Consider the following 15,971-nt stretch of genomic DNA (forward strand, 5'->3'; position numbering starts at 1 on the left):
TTATTCCAAAATGAAACAAATTACTTTAAAAAGGGTTGATAAATCCTTCATTAAATGCTACATTCATTCATTCATGCTTATATCTCAAAGTCACATACTATGTGTGAAACAGTTTTGATAATTGATTGTTTCACTTGTTTATTTGACCAAAAATACCTACATTTAGTTCAGCTTCCTAAATGTGAGATTTTGCTACATGTCTGTTTTGTTACACTGTAAAATGCATATCTTTGGGTTTTACTAGCATGTTAGCCAGCAAACATTTGCTAACTAACACTAAACCCTTGATCCACTCACACTCTCAAAAACGAGAGGGTTCATCTCAATGGGTTTATCCTACTAAATAAACTTGTCGAAACACAAAGGCTGACGGGAATGTAACTAGTTTTGTAGGTATTTTATCACATAGATCAAAATTTTGAACAAATAAGTATTTTGACCTGATGATGGCGCTAAAGGAAATGTTTAGGAATCACAATAGTTAAGCTGTTACGATTATCCTGAGGAGACATGAATGTGTGTATCAGACTTCATGGCAATCCATCCAATAGTTGTTGAAACATTTTACTCAAAACCACAAATGTAATCTTCAGAGTGGGGCTGAAAGAAAAGTCAAGGGTCATAGTATGAAACACTGACACTGACATCCTTAGATTTATGCCACATGTGAGGCTAAAAATAACATGCAACAGTTCATGTCCACTCCATGTCACTGCATCCGTTTAATTACCAGGCATGCAAACTGGTCAGGGGTGAAAAAGGTGAGAAGGATGCGTGAGCGGAGAAAAACACAGACCCACTAGAGGAGGTCTCAGGATATGCTCACCCGGAGATTATTTTAAGAAAATAAGCTACTAACCGAAATACTTTCTTTCTACTTCGTTTTTAATAGAGAAAAAAGTAGGTCCAACATGAAACTGCTTGCATTTGTGGATACAGTTTGTAGTTGACTCCTCTGCAGTGTAGTAGTAGCTGAGCTGCTATGGTACCGTGGTCACACAATGCGGGTCACAGTAGGTCAATGCACCCCCCATCTGCACGAATCACATCCGTGACCCATTTTGGTTTCAAACCGGCGAATTTTGCCAAAACGTGAGAAGTTTCCATGCCTGAATTACACAGTAAATCTTCTTCCCTGCTGGCAGTCAGGTGAACATGATGATTCTCTTTATATCCCACCTGGTGAAGCAGCTGGAGTTGCTGATCTTTGACCTTTGCTTTCATTTCACAGGCATCCTGTCTGTTAGGAAGTCTACCTTTCTGGATACTGTTACTAAGGCCTCGTGCCTTTCTTTCATTCTCAGCAAATGTCTAGTTTTGAGTCCACACCTCTCTGTCTTCCTCCCTCCCATTTCTCTGTCTCTCTCTCACTCTCGCTCTCTTTCTCTCTGCTTGCCTGCCAGAGTAGTAGAGCAAAGAAAACAAACCTGTTTGTCTGCTTGCAACCAGGAAGCCAATCAAAGGTTGCACCAAGAAGAGAGAGAAAGAGAGAGAGAGGGTGACATGAAGAAAGAGAGGCAAAGAAGAAACAGCAACATTTGAGGCCAAGACAGAGAACATTTTTCCGCTGTGCTGTGAGTACACGTCTCAGCTCTGTTGACCCTGATTATGTAGGACTGCTGTGCTGCTGAGATGTATACATGAATATTGGTAAAGAGAGTGCTGTGCTCAGTAATGGCCAAGAAAGGCTGAATGTGCAGAGAGTTAAGGGGTGGAGAGAGTGACGAGAGAGAAAGGAATGTGATGATAAAGGTTTAAACTGTTTCAACCGTTTATTGTCAGTCTCAAATCATCCTTTCCTTTGTTTTTAGTACACACTTTCTCATCATAGGCATCTGGAGTTGGACCTTGTATTTTGTAATTTTTCTGAGTTGCTGACAGAAGTGAGAAGCCACAAACAGAGAGGAGTGGCGGTTTTAAGTGGCGCTTGGATTGTATTTTTGTTAAGATGCTGTCATTGCACATGTGGTCTTTTGCTGGATCATGTAATCCTGTTGGGTTATTGTTACATGGATCAAGGATGGATGCTGTTTGAGGAGGCTAAGATGTATGCTTTTCAGATGAAGTTGAGAACTCATTGTAAGGGCAACAAATGCCAGCCTAAACACTCAAAAACCTGAGCCAGTGTCAATAGCTGCTCCAGTTTCTGCTCATAAACATTCACACACATTCAGACACTGAACTTCCACAACTCTTGACAAAGTAGGACCATTGGTACTTATTGCCACACCCCGCGGATACAGACAGACAGACTGACATTTAAGGTAGTTCTTGGTTGCACATCGCTTGCACACACAAAACAGTGAAATGATGGCAGCAGCAGGTTCAGGAGCCTCAAGCTCCCAGCCCTCTACTGGCGGAGACCGACGTCTGGTGGACAAGGCCCTCAAAAAAATGGATAAGCTCCATGAGCTGTGCACTAACCCCCGGCTGGGCCTGAGGAACAGTCCGCCATACTTGCCAGACCTGGTATCTGAGGCGACAGCCCTGCTCGTCCAGGTTTGGGAGCCGTTCAGAGGCTCAAAGGCGGCAGGCGGACAGGTGCCCAGGGGAGACGAGGCCATCTACCTGAGGGTCCATGTCAGAAACCTGCTGGATAAGACGGACAGGGCCGTGCTGCTGTTTAAAGAGGGACGGGAGAAGATATTTGAGGAGTCATCCAGCTACAGGTAAGAGGGTTCCTGATTGACATGTACATCCTTATAGATACAATAAAAGCAAGTGGTAGCAAGAAATGTTGGTTTTGAAACACTAAATTCATTTCACAACATTCACAACAATCTATAGCTTCTTTGTTTGGAGTGCTTCATTCCAAAATGCAATATATTTTTTATTTTATTTTTAAAGGTTGACACAAATGTTTTGTCAATGCTTCATTCATCTTTTACTTCACAATTACAATCCTAACCATAACTGTCACGTTTCTCATTTTCAAGTTTCAAGAGCTGAAACAATTAATCAATTAGTTAATTAATTTAACTGAAAAATATCTGAACCAAATCTTAAATGTGAAGATTTGTTTTGCTGATTTTCTGTGTTTTGCATCATTGTAAACTGAATATCTTTCAGTTTTGGGCTATTGTCGGACAAAACAGGACATATTAAATCATCACCTCGGGCTCTGAGAACTAGCAATTCACATTTTTCACTATTTTTGAACACTGCATAGACTAAACGGGTAGTTGAGTCTTGAAACAAATTATCGGAAGTTTCATAGATAATGAAAGTAATCATTAGTTGCAGCCTGAAAATTCATATGTTAACATTTTTTTATAATCTCTGATATTCTAGTGTCACCTCACCACAGTGGAGGATTTGAAAGGAATTTCATTTGTGATGTTCGCAGCATTAAACCATCACAATTTAAAAAATCAATAGCAACATCTCTCTGGAGAAACTCTCTGGAGTCTCTACGTTACTCTGGATATTTGACTGATCATACAGTTTTACTAAGATTTCTCTTTGTAGTTTTGATAAAAACTGTTTGCAGTGAGGTCTAAGAAACTGTTGCTTACTTTATTTGATTGATTTTTTTTTTTTTTTTTTTTTTTCAATTCTGTCAAATCCCAATTGAAATTCCACACATTCGAACAAACCATCTGAGCAGATAAAATCTGTTTATGGCCAAACACAAACAGGAAGAAGTGAGAAAATATTCAATTTGTATTACTGACCATCTAAGGATCGACTTATATTACAGTCAACATTTTCCTTCCAACTCAGCCAGATTACGTTCTCAAGCCGAAAACATGATCTTTATCCAGACGAATCCCTCGCTGTAACCTGACCTTCTGTAAGACAAATAAACTTTTATAGGGTCAAACACAGGCCACACATTCCTTAAATCTTTATCTAGCACCATGGGACCCGGGCTTTTTACTACGACAATGAGTATGAGAACCAAAAAATAGTCTTCTATATTTGCAAGACAAAAAAAAGTCATATCTAATACTTGGCAGTTATAATAGAGGCTTTGACCCTTCCTTAAACACAAAATTAAATCAAGTGAAATGTTTTATCCCGTCTATAGAAGCTGTATTAAAAAAAAAAAATCATCCCCAATTCCCACAAGTCCAATGTCCATCAGAGAAAAAAATTATGATCACATCCTGTAAGTTTGTTGTTTGGCTAAAGTGGATGTTTTGGAGCACTTTTTATCTGGAGTTTGAGGGCGTCCCCTGCTCCTGTTGGGACTACTAATGACGAAGGTGGAAAAAGAGCCAAACCTGCATCTTTGTGATGCTAATGTTGGGAAACTAGAAAAAGCAACAACGATCTCTGAATGGGAGCAGCTTCGGGGAGAGAGTGTCTGTCCTAGGATACAACATACAGGAGCGATAAGATTTTGTGCACGATTAAGTCACTGTGTTAAGTTGCAGTTTTGACAAACAACTTCCTACTTTTAACTTTGAGGAAGACATGGTGCTATCTATCTATCTATCTATCTATCTATCGATTGATCTGTTTCAGCAGAATTGTAATGTTACAATATCAAGTCATCGTTTTAAATAATTATGTTGTTTAAAGGATTCATTCCAAACTAATTATAGCCAATGTATTGCATAGTAGTGAAATACATTGTGCTAAAACATTTCAATTGTAAACATTTCAATTGTAACCATTTTACATTTGATTTTATCTACATTTGCCATAGTATTAGATATATCAAAACAGATGCTCTTGCTTGCAGTTGAGGCACCACTGAGCTCCAAAGCAGCTGATGCGTGGCAAGATCTCTCAGTTCTACTGTATAACATGCATTCACATATGAAACTTGTACCAGAGACCAGCTTTTGTCTAAGATTTTCCTTCAGCGGAATCTGAAAATAAAATAAGACCATATCTTTAAAAAAAAATGTATTGTATCACCTTAAACAATCTTCTGCACACAGTAGATAACAGATGGCCTTCACACCGCAGCCATGTCTGCATGGGCAGTCATGTGGTAAATTCACATTGTGTTACGTGTATTGTGGGTTAGATATCAGGGCAAATTGTGTAAATATCCTCTTTTAAGTTTTCTGAATGTCCTGTTATAATGTCCTCTTTTCTGCGGTTCATTATCCCACAGACTCAAGCCAGTAAAGAAGCACGTACTCAGCCTATTTCTAATATCTTTGGATGGTTAAAATACTATTCACCTTTTAGCAAGTGAAATATCTGTCAGGCTATCATGTAAGGCTAAAAACAGAAGTGAGATCCGACTGATGGTGGAGGCGACAGAAACAGACAGTTGAAGGTTTAGCAGCTGGAAGATTAATGTCACATTGATGAGTTTGACCTCAACTGACTGGAATTTAAGAAACATACATGCAAATGTGCAGACTTTGTTGCAAGTACGACTGTATGTGAGCAGTGAGCTGAACAACATAAGAAACATATACAGTAGTTATTAGTCAATATATCAATTAATACAATCTAATTTTAGTAATTCATGCACTTGGAGGAAGTATTCACAGAAATAAAATGAACATTACCACAAGTAAAATCCCTGCACTGATAATGTTACTGAAGTAAAATTTTATAGTATCAGCATAAGTGAGAAATGGCCCATCTGAGTGTTATTCTACTCAATACAACTATAACTAATTATAACTAATTATAAAGATTGTAATTGCTTATGCATTTATGTGACTGTAGCATTTCACTTTCACTAAAAGTTTAATTTACAACAGTGCATCATAATCTCATCATAAGTAAATAGTTACTATTTGTGGAATAGAAACCTCCTCTGAAACACCAGGGAGTGAAAGTATAAAGTGCTTCAGTGGTGTACTTCAGAACAGTACTTGACTGAATTTGCTCTGTAGTCATTATTTGTGGTTTAATTTTGTCACTGACAAATATTTGATTAGTTGTGAATATATTTAACTTCTCGTCATGTTCAGGGTGTGAATAGGTTTTTTAACATGAATTTCAAATAAAAATTTGTCCTCATTCCGCCTCTTTAGCAAATAAACACTGATGATGCTTTAGCTCTCAGAAGTAGAACTTATTTGAATGTAGGAACCCGAGCATGGTGTTGAATGTGAAGCTCACTTAGAGATGGTTTCAGGTTTGAAGTAAAAATGAATGGTCACACGGTCCTCAATGTATCTGAAAATATAGTTCAAATGCCCTCAGGATCTACACAAGCTATGCTCTGTCTCTGTAGGAGATGAGTTTTTTGAAGCAACCTACATGTTTCACATCAAGCTTCTTCAAGCTGATGAAAAAAATCTTAACAATGACACAATTACAGGAAATGTCAACCAACCAGACAAATATTACTGTAATGCAATGCATTGTCCAGCATCACAACTGTATACAGTATCACCAAAAAAACAAAAAGACTAAAAAACGACATTAGTTTACAGTTAATTTCATCACCATCTCTCTGTCTTTTACATGTTATTTTTAAGTACCTACAAGGCCCAGCCAGAGCGAGAGATGTGGCTTACACATTTCCTCCCACCTTACTCTCCTCTCCCCGACACCATAGAGGTTTTTTTTCTCCTCAGTGAGGTAAAAAAAAAATATCAATGACCACCTTTCACAAAATGAAATGTCTGTCTTATTAAATTTTCGAGATGCATCAGAACTTATTTCCCAGATGTCTTGTAAAAGAGGAGATATGCTGAAATGAAGATTAAAACTTCCATTCAACCATTCAATAGACAGGATTGCTTAATATTGTTAAATTCTGTTAATTCAAACATCACTATATGCCACATATAATTGCAGAATTATGGCTATATTTAATTCATAATACTACAGATGCTATGGTTTGGTTACTGTGTAATAAGTCCACATTAAAATTAAAAACTATGACGTGTACTGAAGTAAGTTGCAGTGTATTTGATTACATAATTAATGTAAAATTATTGAGTACATATCATACAGATAAGTTATGTAAAGTCCTTCTCCACTCATACATGTGTTTAGATTATTGTTACTTCTCTTGAATCTCGGACCTACATAGAGTAGAATGGACTTTCCAGTGATAAACGTCCTGTGTGTTAAAACTTTTGACACAAAAAAATTTCCAATCCACAGACTCCACAGATTCTTCAATAATGGAGCTGTATGTATTTCTGAGGATTTTTAAGTAGTTAATGTAATTTTTTGTGGAAAAACAATACCAGACATATTATACTGTATGTATTACATCAAACATGCTAGAAGGGGATCTTTAAAGATCTAAGCTCTAAGACTAAATTATAAAATTTTTTATTTAACAGTTTTTACTTATCTGTGTTTTACATCGTACACGTGTTATTGTTGTCAACGAATCTCTGACACTGGTGTTGTTGAACTGATTTTGCATATAGAGCTTTGGTTGTATTAGTTTTGAGTGTTGTACCAAGTTTCTTGTTGACAGAGAAACATGTTTGAAGAGTTTTTTTAAAAAGATGAACTTGTGTACAAAAACAGTTGTTCAAAAAATAAAAATAAGTTTAGTCACTTCAAGGAGTGCTGAGACTACTGCCCTGAGGTAACACACTGGCCACTGGAACATTTTGTGGTATTCACAGACATGCATGCAGCAGAGAGCATCCTGTTTGCAAGCTGGACTACCTTTTGTGTGTAATTGTGTATGTGTGTATCTACGGAAAGTATCAGCAATGCTTTCTAAACTTCAATTATATAATACAATCAAATGTACAACAGCGTTATGTTTCCTCTGAAAAAATGTGGTTATAGAATTGTATCTTAACACTATGCCTGTGATACTTTATGTAATTACATAAAATTTCAAGAAAGTCATTTTAAAAAGGCACACTAATAAAATGCAAACAGAAATGATAAAAGATTTAGGGTTTTTCAGCAGATACAAATGTCATGACAAAAGTTGCAGAAGACACCATTTTCAGCAGCAAAACAGAAATAGTTTTTTTAACAAACTGAGGATATTTAAACACAAAACACAATAATCCAGTTATAGTATGAATATCAGTAGAATCCGCAGCGTAGAATGTGCATGAGCATGGGGAGTGTGTGCAAGTGTTGTAAGTGCATGAAAACAAAGAACACGGAAAGAACAAAGGACTACAGCACCCTAACTAAATGGCTGCCCGCAGGGAAGGAGAGAGAGGGACGGCGAGCAGCAGCTGGTAACACCAGGCCCATGTGATACCAGTTGGTGCAGTAATCCCCTGCCCCACCCACCAGACATCTGAAACAGAGACAGACGAACAGGCTGGCAGGAAAGGGCAGGGATCGTCACAGCACTAACTTTTATCACAAACTTTCACACCTCACCCATTGTTTTTTTTTACCATGTGGTGAAGAATACATTTTCATTTATAAGCATAGTATACCTATTTCTATTTCTGGCATCAGAACTGAAAGTCTGCTGTGTCTTTCACTCTCAGGAGAAGCTTGACCAAACTGTCCTTGCTGTTCAGTCACATGCTGTGGGAGATGAAGGCCATGTTTCCAGACGGATCTTTTCAGGGTGACACCTACAGGGTGAATAAGGCAGACGCTGAGAAGTTTTGGTGGCAATCATTTGGAAACAAGTGAGTGTGAGGAACTTTCAAGATGACCTGACATTTTGTGACTTTTTTCATTTTGTGTGTATACACATTCACTACACTTCAATGATGTATTCTGGCAGGTGTATAGTTCAGTGGAACAGTTTTAAAGAGCAGCTGCGGAGCGTGCATGCATTTGAGGAAGGGATGGAGTCCATGGCGCTGAAATCAACCATCGATCTCACCTGTAATGACCACATATCTGTGTTTGAGTTTGACATCTTCACCAGATTGTTCCAGGTGAGGTGAACATTTCCAGTAAAGGTACTAAGCTGATTATTTAAAGGACTACTTCGACAATTTGGGAAGTATGTTTTTCTGCTCCCAGCTGGTTAGCTTAGCTTAGCATAAAGACCAGAAAACTGAAACAGCTAGCCTGGTTCTGGTCAAAGGTAACAAAAATGACATATCACCTCTAAAGCTGTAATTATATCTCATTTGTTTAATCTATACTACAACCAAAAAGTGTAAATTCAACAGTATGCCCCTTTATGTTGGGTTAGATGCCAGACTATTTCTGGATCAGTACCAGAAAGTCAAAATAGTCCAGCACATATCCAATTGTAAAATGGTAAACTATTTGTAGTTTGGTTTTTGAACAGATAAAATAAGCAAGTGGATTTTGTTAACATTTGCCAGAGCCATGCTATTTTTCCAATCTTTATGCTAAGCTAAACTAACTGGCTGTTGGTTCAATTAGAATAATATTTATTCTCACCAAACTCTCAACTATAATATAAATGAGCATATTTCCCAAAATGTCAAACCATTCTTTTAAATGGTGAACAAATTATAACACTAATTAATCTTGAGTATTTTCTCCTCTCCTCTCCTCTCTTAGCCCTGGAAGTCACTTTTAAGGAACTGGAACCAACTAGCAGTAACTCATCCGGGCTACATGGCCTTCCTCACCTATGACCAGGTTGTAGCTCGTCTGGAACACTACCTGCATAGGCCTGGAAGGTGAAGACGAGCACTGCGTCAGTGTTGACCTGCATCACACATATGTCAGAACTGTAAATAGCACTGTGGAGGTTTGCTGAGTACAAATGATCCCAGCTGTGAAAAATTAGGTCCTTGAAGCAATATATAATCACAGCACTCCAACAACTTTAAGTACTTGGCTATTTATTATGAAAAGCTTAAAAATTCATCAGGGGAAGACGATTCATTTATTACTTTTTAAACAATTAAAGTACATAGTATTTATTTTCCTCTTGAGTTACTGGCATATTTTTCATAACACATCAAACTCAAGCAAAATGAAATCCAATAACAAAATAATGTTCAAGTGACTTATCAGTGAACTTTGATGTCTAAATTTGTCTTAGTTTATTTCAGTGTTCATTTTCTGTCCTGTAAACAAGTGTGATCTACTAGGATCTCTGTCCCACAGCTATATCTTCCGTCTGAGCTGCACAAGAATGGGCCAGTGGGCTATTGGCCACGTGACCACTGAAGGTGACATCGTCCAGACTATCCCCCACAATACGCCTCTCTACCAGGCACTCATTCAAGGCTTCGAGGAGGGCTGGTTAGAACATACACAGACTAGTGTTTGATTTATTCTCCCTTTGTTTGTGTGTTTCCTCTAAGTGCTTTGTGTTTCTGTGCTTGCAGCTACCTGTACCCAGATGGCCGTGATGTGAACCCCGACCTGACGAGCTTGTGTGGACCGACCCAGTGGGGCAAAGTCAAAGTTACAGAAGTAATCGGATGCACTTTATACCTCTTTATCAGTTTTACAGTGGACTGCCAGCAGCCTACTGAAGCTTTATGGAGACAAAACATAGATCATATCCTGAGATATCATTTTCTCTTATCATTTGCTTGTCTCTTTGACTAACCCACCACCATGACTGCAACACCCAACAGGAGCAGTATGAGCTTTACTGTGAAATCGGCAGCACCTTCCAACTGTGTAAGATCTGTGCAGAGAGGGATAAGGACACTCGTATCCAGCCCTGTGGGCATCTCCTGTGCCAACCCTGCCTCACAGGCTGGCAGGTATGAACCCTCATCCACCTCATCATTGTAGCTTGTTGTACAGGCTATCCACCTTCATCATAAACCACATGCTAATGTTCATCTCCCACATGCTCATCACGTCATGCAAAGACTTACCGTAACAGTTGCTCTGTGGTCAGTGAAGTGAAACAGTCTGGGTTGATTAAACTAGATTTATTTTAGGCTAATTTGAGAATCAGCACTGCCATGGTTACCTTGTGGGTTTTAGCTCACCATAGTGTAAGAATGCTGGTTATTTGCATGTGGTCTGGGGTTAATGTCCAAAATATGCTCCTTTTTTAACAAAGCTTGTGAACAATATTCACATGTGTCATTATGTAAAATCAGAACAATGTCCCTGGGGCTCTATAAGCAAAATTCTGCTCAAAGGCTCTGACCCATGAGCCATGCAAACCATCTTCAAATATAAAATACAATTTAAAGTATGGCTTAGCTGAACACTTGATGGTTATAATTTCCTCAGGGATGTGAATCCATATTGCGCAGTATGCCCAGCTAGTCAACATTTTGAATTCAATATTCAATTTGTAATTAATAGTCAATGTCAATCCATTGCTTTCCTCCTTGCATCTAGTCAAGAGTTGGAACTAAAGCTTGACTGAGAGATTGGATAATCAATGCCTTGTTTTAAATTTCTGTGCACCCACGAGGAGCCATCACATCTATCTAATCCAATGGCTGGAATGATCCCCACGGAGGTTGCTTTCACGCACGCGCATGCAAACGTTTGTTCACGCGCAATCTTTTTATCTTTTCCTGGTTGTAGTTTATAAACACCGTAAGACGTTGACGTTTATCTATCACAATACATAGCTGAATTTCACCCTCACTTTTGTCACGGCACAGAGTCAGAGAACATACTGCTACAGAGATACACGGCTAGGTTAGCAAGACAGGTACACAAGCCAGAGATGCACTCTAAGCTAGCACATCAACTTAACATTACTGTTGTTTACTGACATCAAATTTGGAGATAAGAGGACACTTTTACCTTATTGATGTTCCAATCATTCACGCTCATGATGTTTTTCCCTCTCTCTTTCTTTTTCGTGACCATTAGGATAGTTACGTTTCATCCTTGCGTCAAAGTTGTAAACATTGGCACCCGCTGTGATACGATGGGAAGGCCAGGCCCTTGCGTAATTTGCGGGACCCTACGTAACTTGCGTAGTGAGCGTACACCTGCTGTGGACTCACCCCTATACTTTCCTAAACCTTTTTTTTTTTGTTGGCATGATCACATAGCTTACTGGAAAGAAAAACACAAATCTTTAATGTTACAAAAACTTTAAAAAGGAAAAGGGCTGTGAAGTGATCCCTTAATCCAATTACATTTGCCTATTTGAGATGACACACAAATCCCAAAGGTCTGTCTGTAAATCACAATTTAGTTATGTGTCAGGCATGCACTCATGCTCCTGCAGTGGGGCCTCCCCAACTTCCTACTTCCTCTTTTGATGACAGAGTGACATTTATGACATCCAATCAGAGAGCTGCTGATGGCAAAGTAAAGCTTCGTGCCCTATTTCTGTTTCTTTCAGTCAGCCACCCAGTAACCTCCCATCTATTCAGGAGTTGTTTATGTCTTTGCAATGGTGCAAAACACTCTTGTCCTGACATTTGGCTCAGGACTTCCTGTGTGAGTTCAGGCTCACATCCTCTTTAAACCGTATCAGTCACATTCACTTTGATAAAATGTGTGTGAGAGAGAGAGAGAGAGTGAGAATGAGAGAGAGAAAGAGAGAGAGACAGGCATGAAAAGAAAATAAGATGCTTCATGGACGTCAGACCACAATGGAAAAGTTGTAAAGTCTAGTCTAGATACCTGCAGGTATATCAATCAGACAAACTGCAAATTTAAGTAGGAAGGGAAGCAATCTGAAAAATCTTGTCAACAACATGGACAAACTGCATCTGAAAAGAAAAACAATAGTCCCAATCAATGCATGAAATTAGCATCATAAAACACAAAGCCTGTGTCCTAGAGCAATAAGAGAAAAATGAAATGTTCAATTCATCTTCCTCTGGTTTACATTTCTACAAAACCACAGCCTACACTGTCTGTTGAACGTGGTATTTTCCATCTCCTTTATCTTTTGAAAAGCTTGTGGCTTTTATCTTTGACAGGCCCAATATATTCCACTACACACAGTTCAAAAGACACAAAGCTCTTCTAAAGCCAACGTGTGACAATGAATGGGTCTTTAAATTCAAATAGAGTTTCCATTACTCTGCCCGTGACCTGTAACTGATAACTACCTAGCAGAAGTCAGCTGGCCGCACCTGCCCATACTGTCGCTGCGACATCAGAGGAACAGAGTCCGTAGTCATCGAGCCCTTCCTGGCAGGCAGCGGTCACTGGGAGGAGGAGGACGATGACACAGAGGAGGAAGACCATGAGGACATTGAAGTCATGGTAAAGGAAATGGCTGCCCTGAGGAAGGTGTGTGAATATATTGCTGTGTATGCCCTTTTGTTTTATTCAGTTTTAGCTCGAATGGCTGTAGAATCTTAGTGTTGTTTCCATGTGTTTATCTCTGTCTGCAACATTTCCAGTTCAGTCCATTTAGCAGGACTTGTAGCTTAAAATTTGGCACCTTGTTTGGAACATGCATCCTCATTCAACCTCCTCATCTCCTTCTGTTTCCTCCAAGTCATGTTCTGCAATGAAGAAATTAAAGTAAAAAATAAAAATCCCCATTGACTGCCTGCAACACTTTGTCTCTCGTATACCAACAGTTCTCAAGTTTGGATTACCAGGTGCCCAGCTCCCACCTCTGCGTTCCACCTCTGCCACCTAAAAACAGCACAATCCCACACTCTTCATTTCCCCCTAACCAGTCCTTGACATTAGAAACCAAGATGCCTGCCAAACACTCCCACTCCGGTTCAGTAAGTTGCACAGACGCTCAAGCTGTTGCTTGCGTATTGTTGCTGTGTTCCATCTTGGCAGTTTGATGATAGTGATCACTTTCTCCAGTCCCCACAGACACTAAACTCAGTGAAATGTTAACTCATGCACAATCCTTCAGAGATTCACCGACTGTAGCGTGACTACGTGTAGTAGCTGGTGCTCCGTGACAATCGCTGTGACACTGTTTCCTCCCTTCAGCAGGCTCATCGTGTCAGTGAAACACGCAGACGACACAAACAACAAACAAAGATAAATAGGTGAGACACTGCTGTTGTTGTATACACGTACTGAGAGTTTTAAATGTGGGCCTGCCACTGAAACTCTACAGAGTCACCTCTTGCTACTGAGATGAGGATCTTGACATTTTACCTTTATTTATAGTCAATATGTAAAATGAGTTACTAACGTCTATAGAGGAACCAAGAGAGGACATTTCCATCAGGTTGCACTTGTATGGTATGTCTGTTTTAATTTATGAATTTGTCTACACAATAAGAATAATAAAAAAAGGATTCACAAACGTAACCTGGCATTTAACTGTGAACTGTGCCGCTAACTTCAAGATTCATATTATTCTTACCAGCTGCTGTGCCTTGACAAATAAAATAATGTAGACAAAAGTTCAAGTGTTACTGTTGTTGTTTAGTGGGTGATTTCTGTTTATTGTTGGCTTTTAAGAGGATCCCCCATTAGTTTCCACTGAGACAGTTGCTAGACACACATTAAAGAAAAACATAACATGGGGAATATAAAATGCGCTGTATCCTTTCCATTAGGCGTCAGGGGGAGGAGTCACACAACAGTGAGGAGGATGACTCTGGTATGCCACACTCATTCTCCCACAGGTGATTGACAGCTGTCTCCATCTCACGGCAATAAACCAGCATTTTCCATCTGAGCCTGCATGTTTATGATCATCAGTAAAGGCTACCATGCCTCAGTCGTACAGTGGGAACCTGATTCAGTTGTTTATGTCTAGCAGCTAATTCACCCGTTGGCTTGTGTTGTTTTGTGTCAAACAGTGCTGAACACCTCTGCGAAGCAACGTTTCCTTCTTCATCACAGAGGGCTGTTGACAGTAAGTTATGGCATGTTATAATGTTATATATCCTGAACTGTGCAGATGCAGTGTTGAAACTACACTGAAGGGAGATTATTCTACAACATGCAGTTGTAGTTTTCCAAGTACTTTCACCATACTGGGAAAACTAGTAAAAACGGGAGTCCAGTTAAATACTACATTGTTTTTCCATTAGGATTCATTATACAAATATGAGTTTTTGGGCACAAGAGATACAAGACTCTCCTGCTGTACTGACAGTGAAAAAGATAGGCTTCTTCATCTCTTTGATTTGACTGATGTGTTAGCTTAGTGTGCATTACTGAAAGTTTGCTCTTCTTGTACTTTGTCATTATGTTTTCTAAGTTAATCTTGCTAACCGGAATCCTTATACCCTTAGTACCATCTTGTTCTTTTTTTACTGTTCCAGAGTGAATCAGATTCATAGACTTTTTTCACAGCAGGCATTTTGAAATGTCATAACAGAAAAGCACGGGTGGAACCATTAACACAAATGATGACTCAATTCCAGTAATTATTGCATTGCAGTGCAAAACAGATAATAATGATATTAGTGGGTGCTAGTCAACTAAACTCTAGTAAAATTACTACTCATAATCTCATTGATAACTGTCAATCAACTACAATTCATTCTATCACAGTAGGTGTGTTATCTCCTTGGACTTTTAGGCTTCTAGTATGGACTGAACATTTTAGAATGACATGTTTTTGTGTTTGTGTGTAGGTGGAGCAGCCTGGCTCGGACCCTCCCACCCAGTCAAAGATAGAAGACATAAAGAGAGGGAGGAACGGAGAGCTGGTCCCAGAAAAGACAAATATGGCCTGGGTGACATGACGAGAACAATGTCATCCTGACAAAAAAAAAAAAACTCGGTAAAACAAAGACTCTTTAAATGAAATGAGAGATACCTGGGGACTAAATGTTCTTCAAAACATCAGCCTTCAGGGTATGTAAAAATAGTTTTTGGTGTCATGTTTGACTGGACATGACCATGTGTGTGTGTTGCACTGCTGAAGTCGAGATGTCTGGGTGGAACTGACAGAAAATCTACCCACTGAGGCCTCCTACTGTTCAATAATCACACTGCCATTATCTCCACAGTAGGTTCAGCACTGATTCCTAAATGTAGTCTCACACACTGTCTTTTTGATAATTAAAGCATTTTCTCCATCCAATGGTAGAAACGAATGAAAGGCTTGATAATTGAAAAAATAATTATGTGGACAAATGAAGGGGAGCAATCAAATATTGAACATTTCAATCATTAGAAATGTGCTACCTCCTCATTACCCATACCATAAGTTTGTTCTTATGGGTAAGTTGTGTGAGTAAATGCAGGCCTTTACATATTTCAATAAAACAGTGGTACTAAAATTAAACAAATAAAGTTGTGACTGAAACTTGATTTTCTACATAGTTTCATTTGGTGTT

The 15,971-nt window shown here is 39.0% G+C and overlaps 1 protein-coding gene and 1 long non-coding RNA gene across 10 annotated transcripts; one reads left to right on the top strand and one right to left on the bottom strand.

The window, feature by feature from the left end:
* Positions 1-1,420: 1,420 nt before the first annotated feature.
* Positions 1,421-15,945, top strand: cblc (Cbl proto-oncogene C, E3 ubiquitin protein ligase). 9 transcript variants are annotated; one of them, XM_056381545.1, is made up of 14 exons: positions 1,421-1,574; positions 1,812-2,669; positions 8,355-8,501; positions 8,600-8,756; positions 9,358-9,479; positions 9,913-10,050; positions 10,137-10,224; positions 10,392-10,523; positions 12,808-12,987; positions 13,284-13,436; positions 13,657-13,715; positions 14,235-14,303; positions 14,481-14,536; positions 15,264-15,945. In XM_056381545.1, the coding sequence occupies exons 2-14, from the start codon at positions 2,308-2,310 to the stop codon at positions 15,392-15,394; spliced, it is 1,794 nt and encodes a 597-aa protein (XP_056237520.1). In that variant the 5' UTR covers positions 1,421-1,574; positions 1,812-2,307; the 3' UTR covers positions 15,395-15,945. The 9 variants fall into 9 exon arrangements, with proteins under 9 accessions (XP_056237520.1, XP_056237523.1, XP_056237522.1 ...); XM_056381548.1 differs by having other exon boundaries at positions 1,421-2,669; positions 14,235-14,278; XM_056381547.1 differs by having other exon boundaries at positions 1,421-2,669; positions 13,660-13,715.
* Positions 7,194-8,657, bottom strand: LOC130172694 (uncharacterized). Its single transcript, XR_008828318.1, has 2 exons — positions 8,577-8,657; positions 7,194-8,444 (listed from the first exon to the last, which is right to left on the bottom strand). It is a non-coding gene; the product is annotated as an uncharacterized LOC130172694 (long non-coding RNA).
* Positions 15,946-15,971: the final 26 nt, after the last annotated feature.

Source organism: Seriola aureovittata, chromosome 7 (assembly GCF_021018895.1).
Source record: "Seriola aureovittata isolate HTS-2021-v1 ecotype China chromosome 7, ASM2101889v1, whole genome shotgun sequence".
In the NCBI taxonomy this organism is placed as follows: domain Eukaryota; kingdom Metazoa; phylum Chordata; class Actinopteri; order Carangiformes; family Carangidae; genus Seriola; species Seriola aureovittata.

Bases quoted from the DNA above. Each gene is read 5' to 3' on its own strand.
- cblc (XM_056381545.1), top strand. From the start codon at position 2,308: ATGATGGCAGCAGCAGGTTCAGGAGCCTCAAGCTCCCAGCCCTCTACT. The intron at 8,757-9,357 runs GTGAGGTGAACA...CTCCTCTCTTAG, and splicing joins TCTTCACCAGATTGTTCCAG to CCCTGGAAGTCACTTTTAAG. The intron at 13,716-14,234 runs GTGAGACACTGC...CCTTTCCATTAG, and splicing joins CAACAAACAAAGATAAATAG to GCGTCAGGGGGAGGAGTCAC.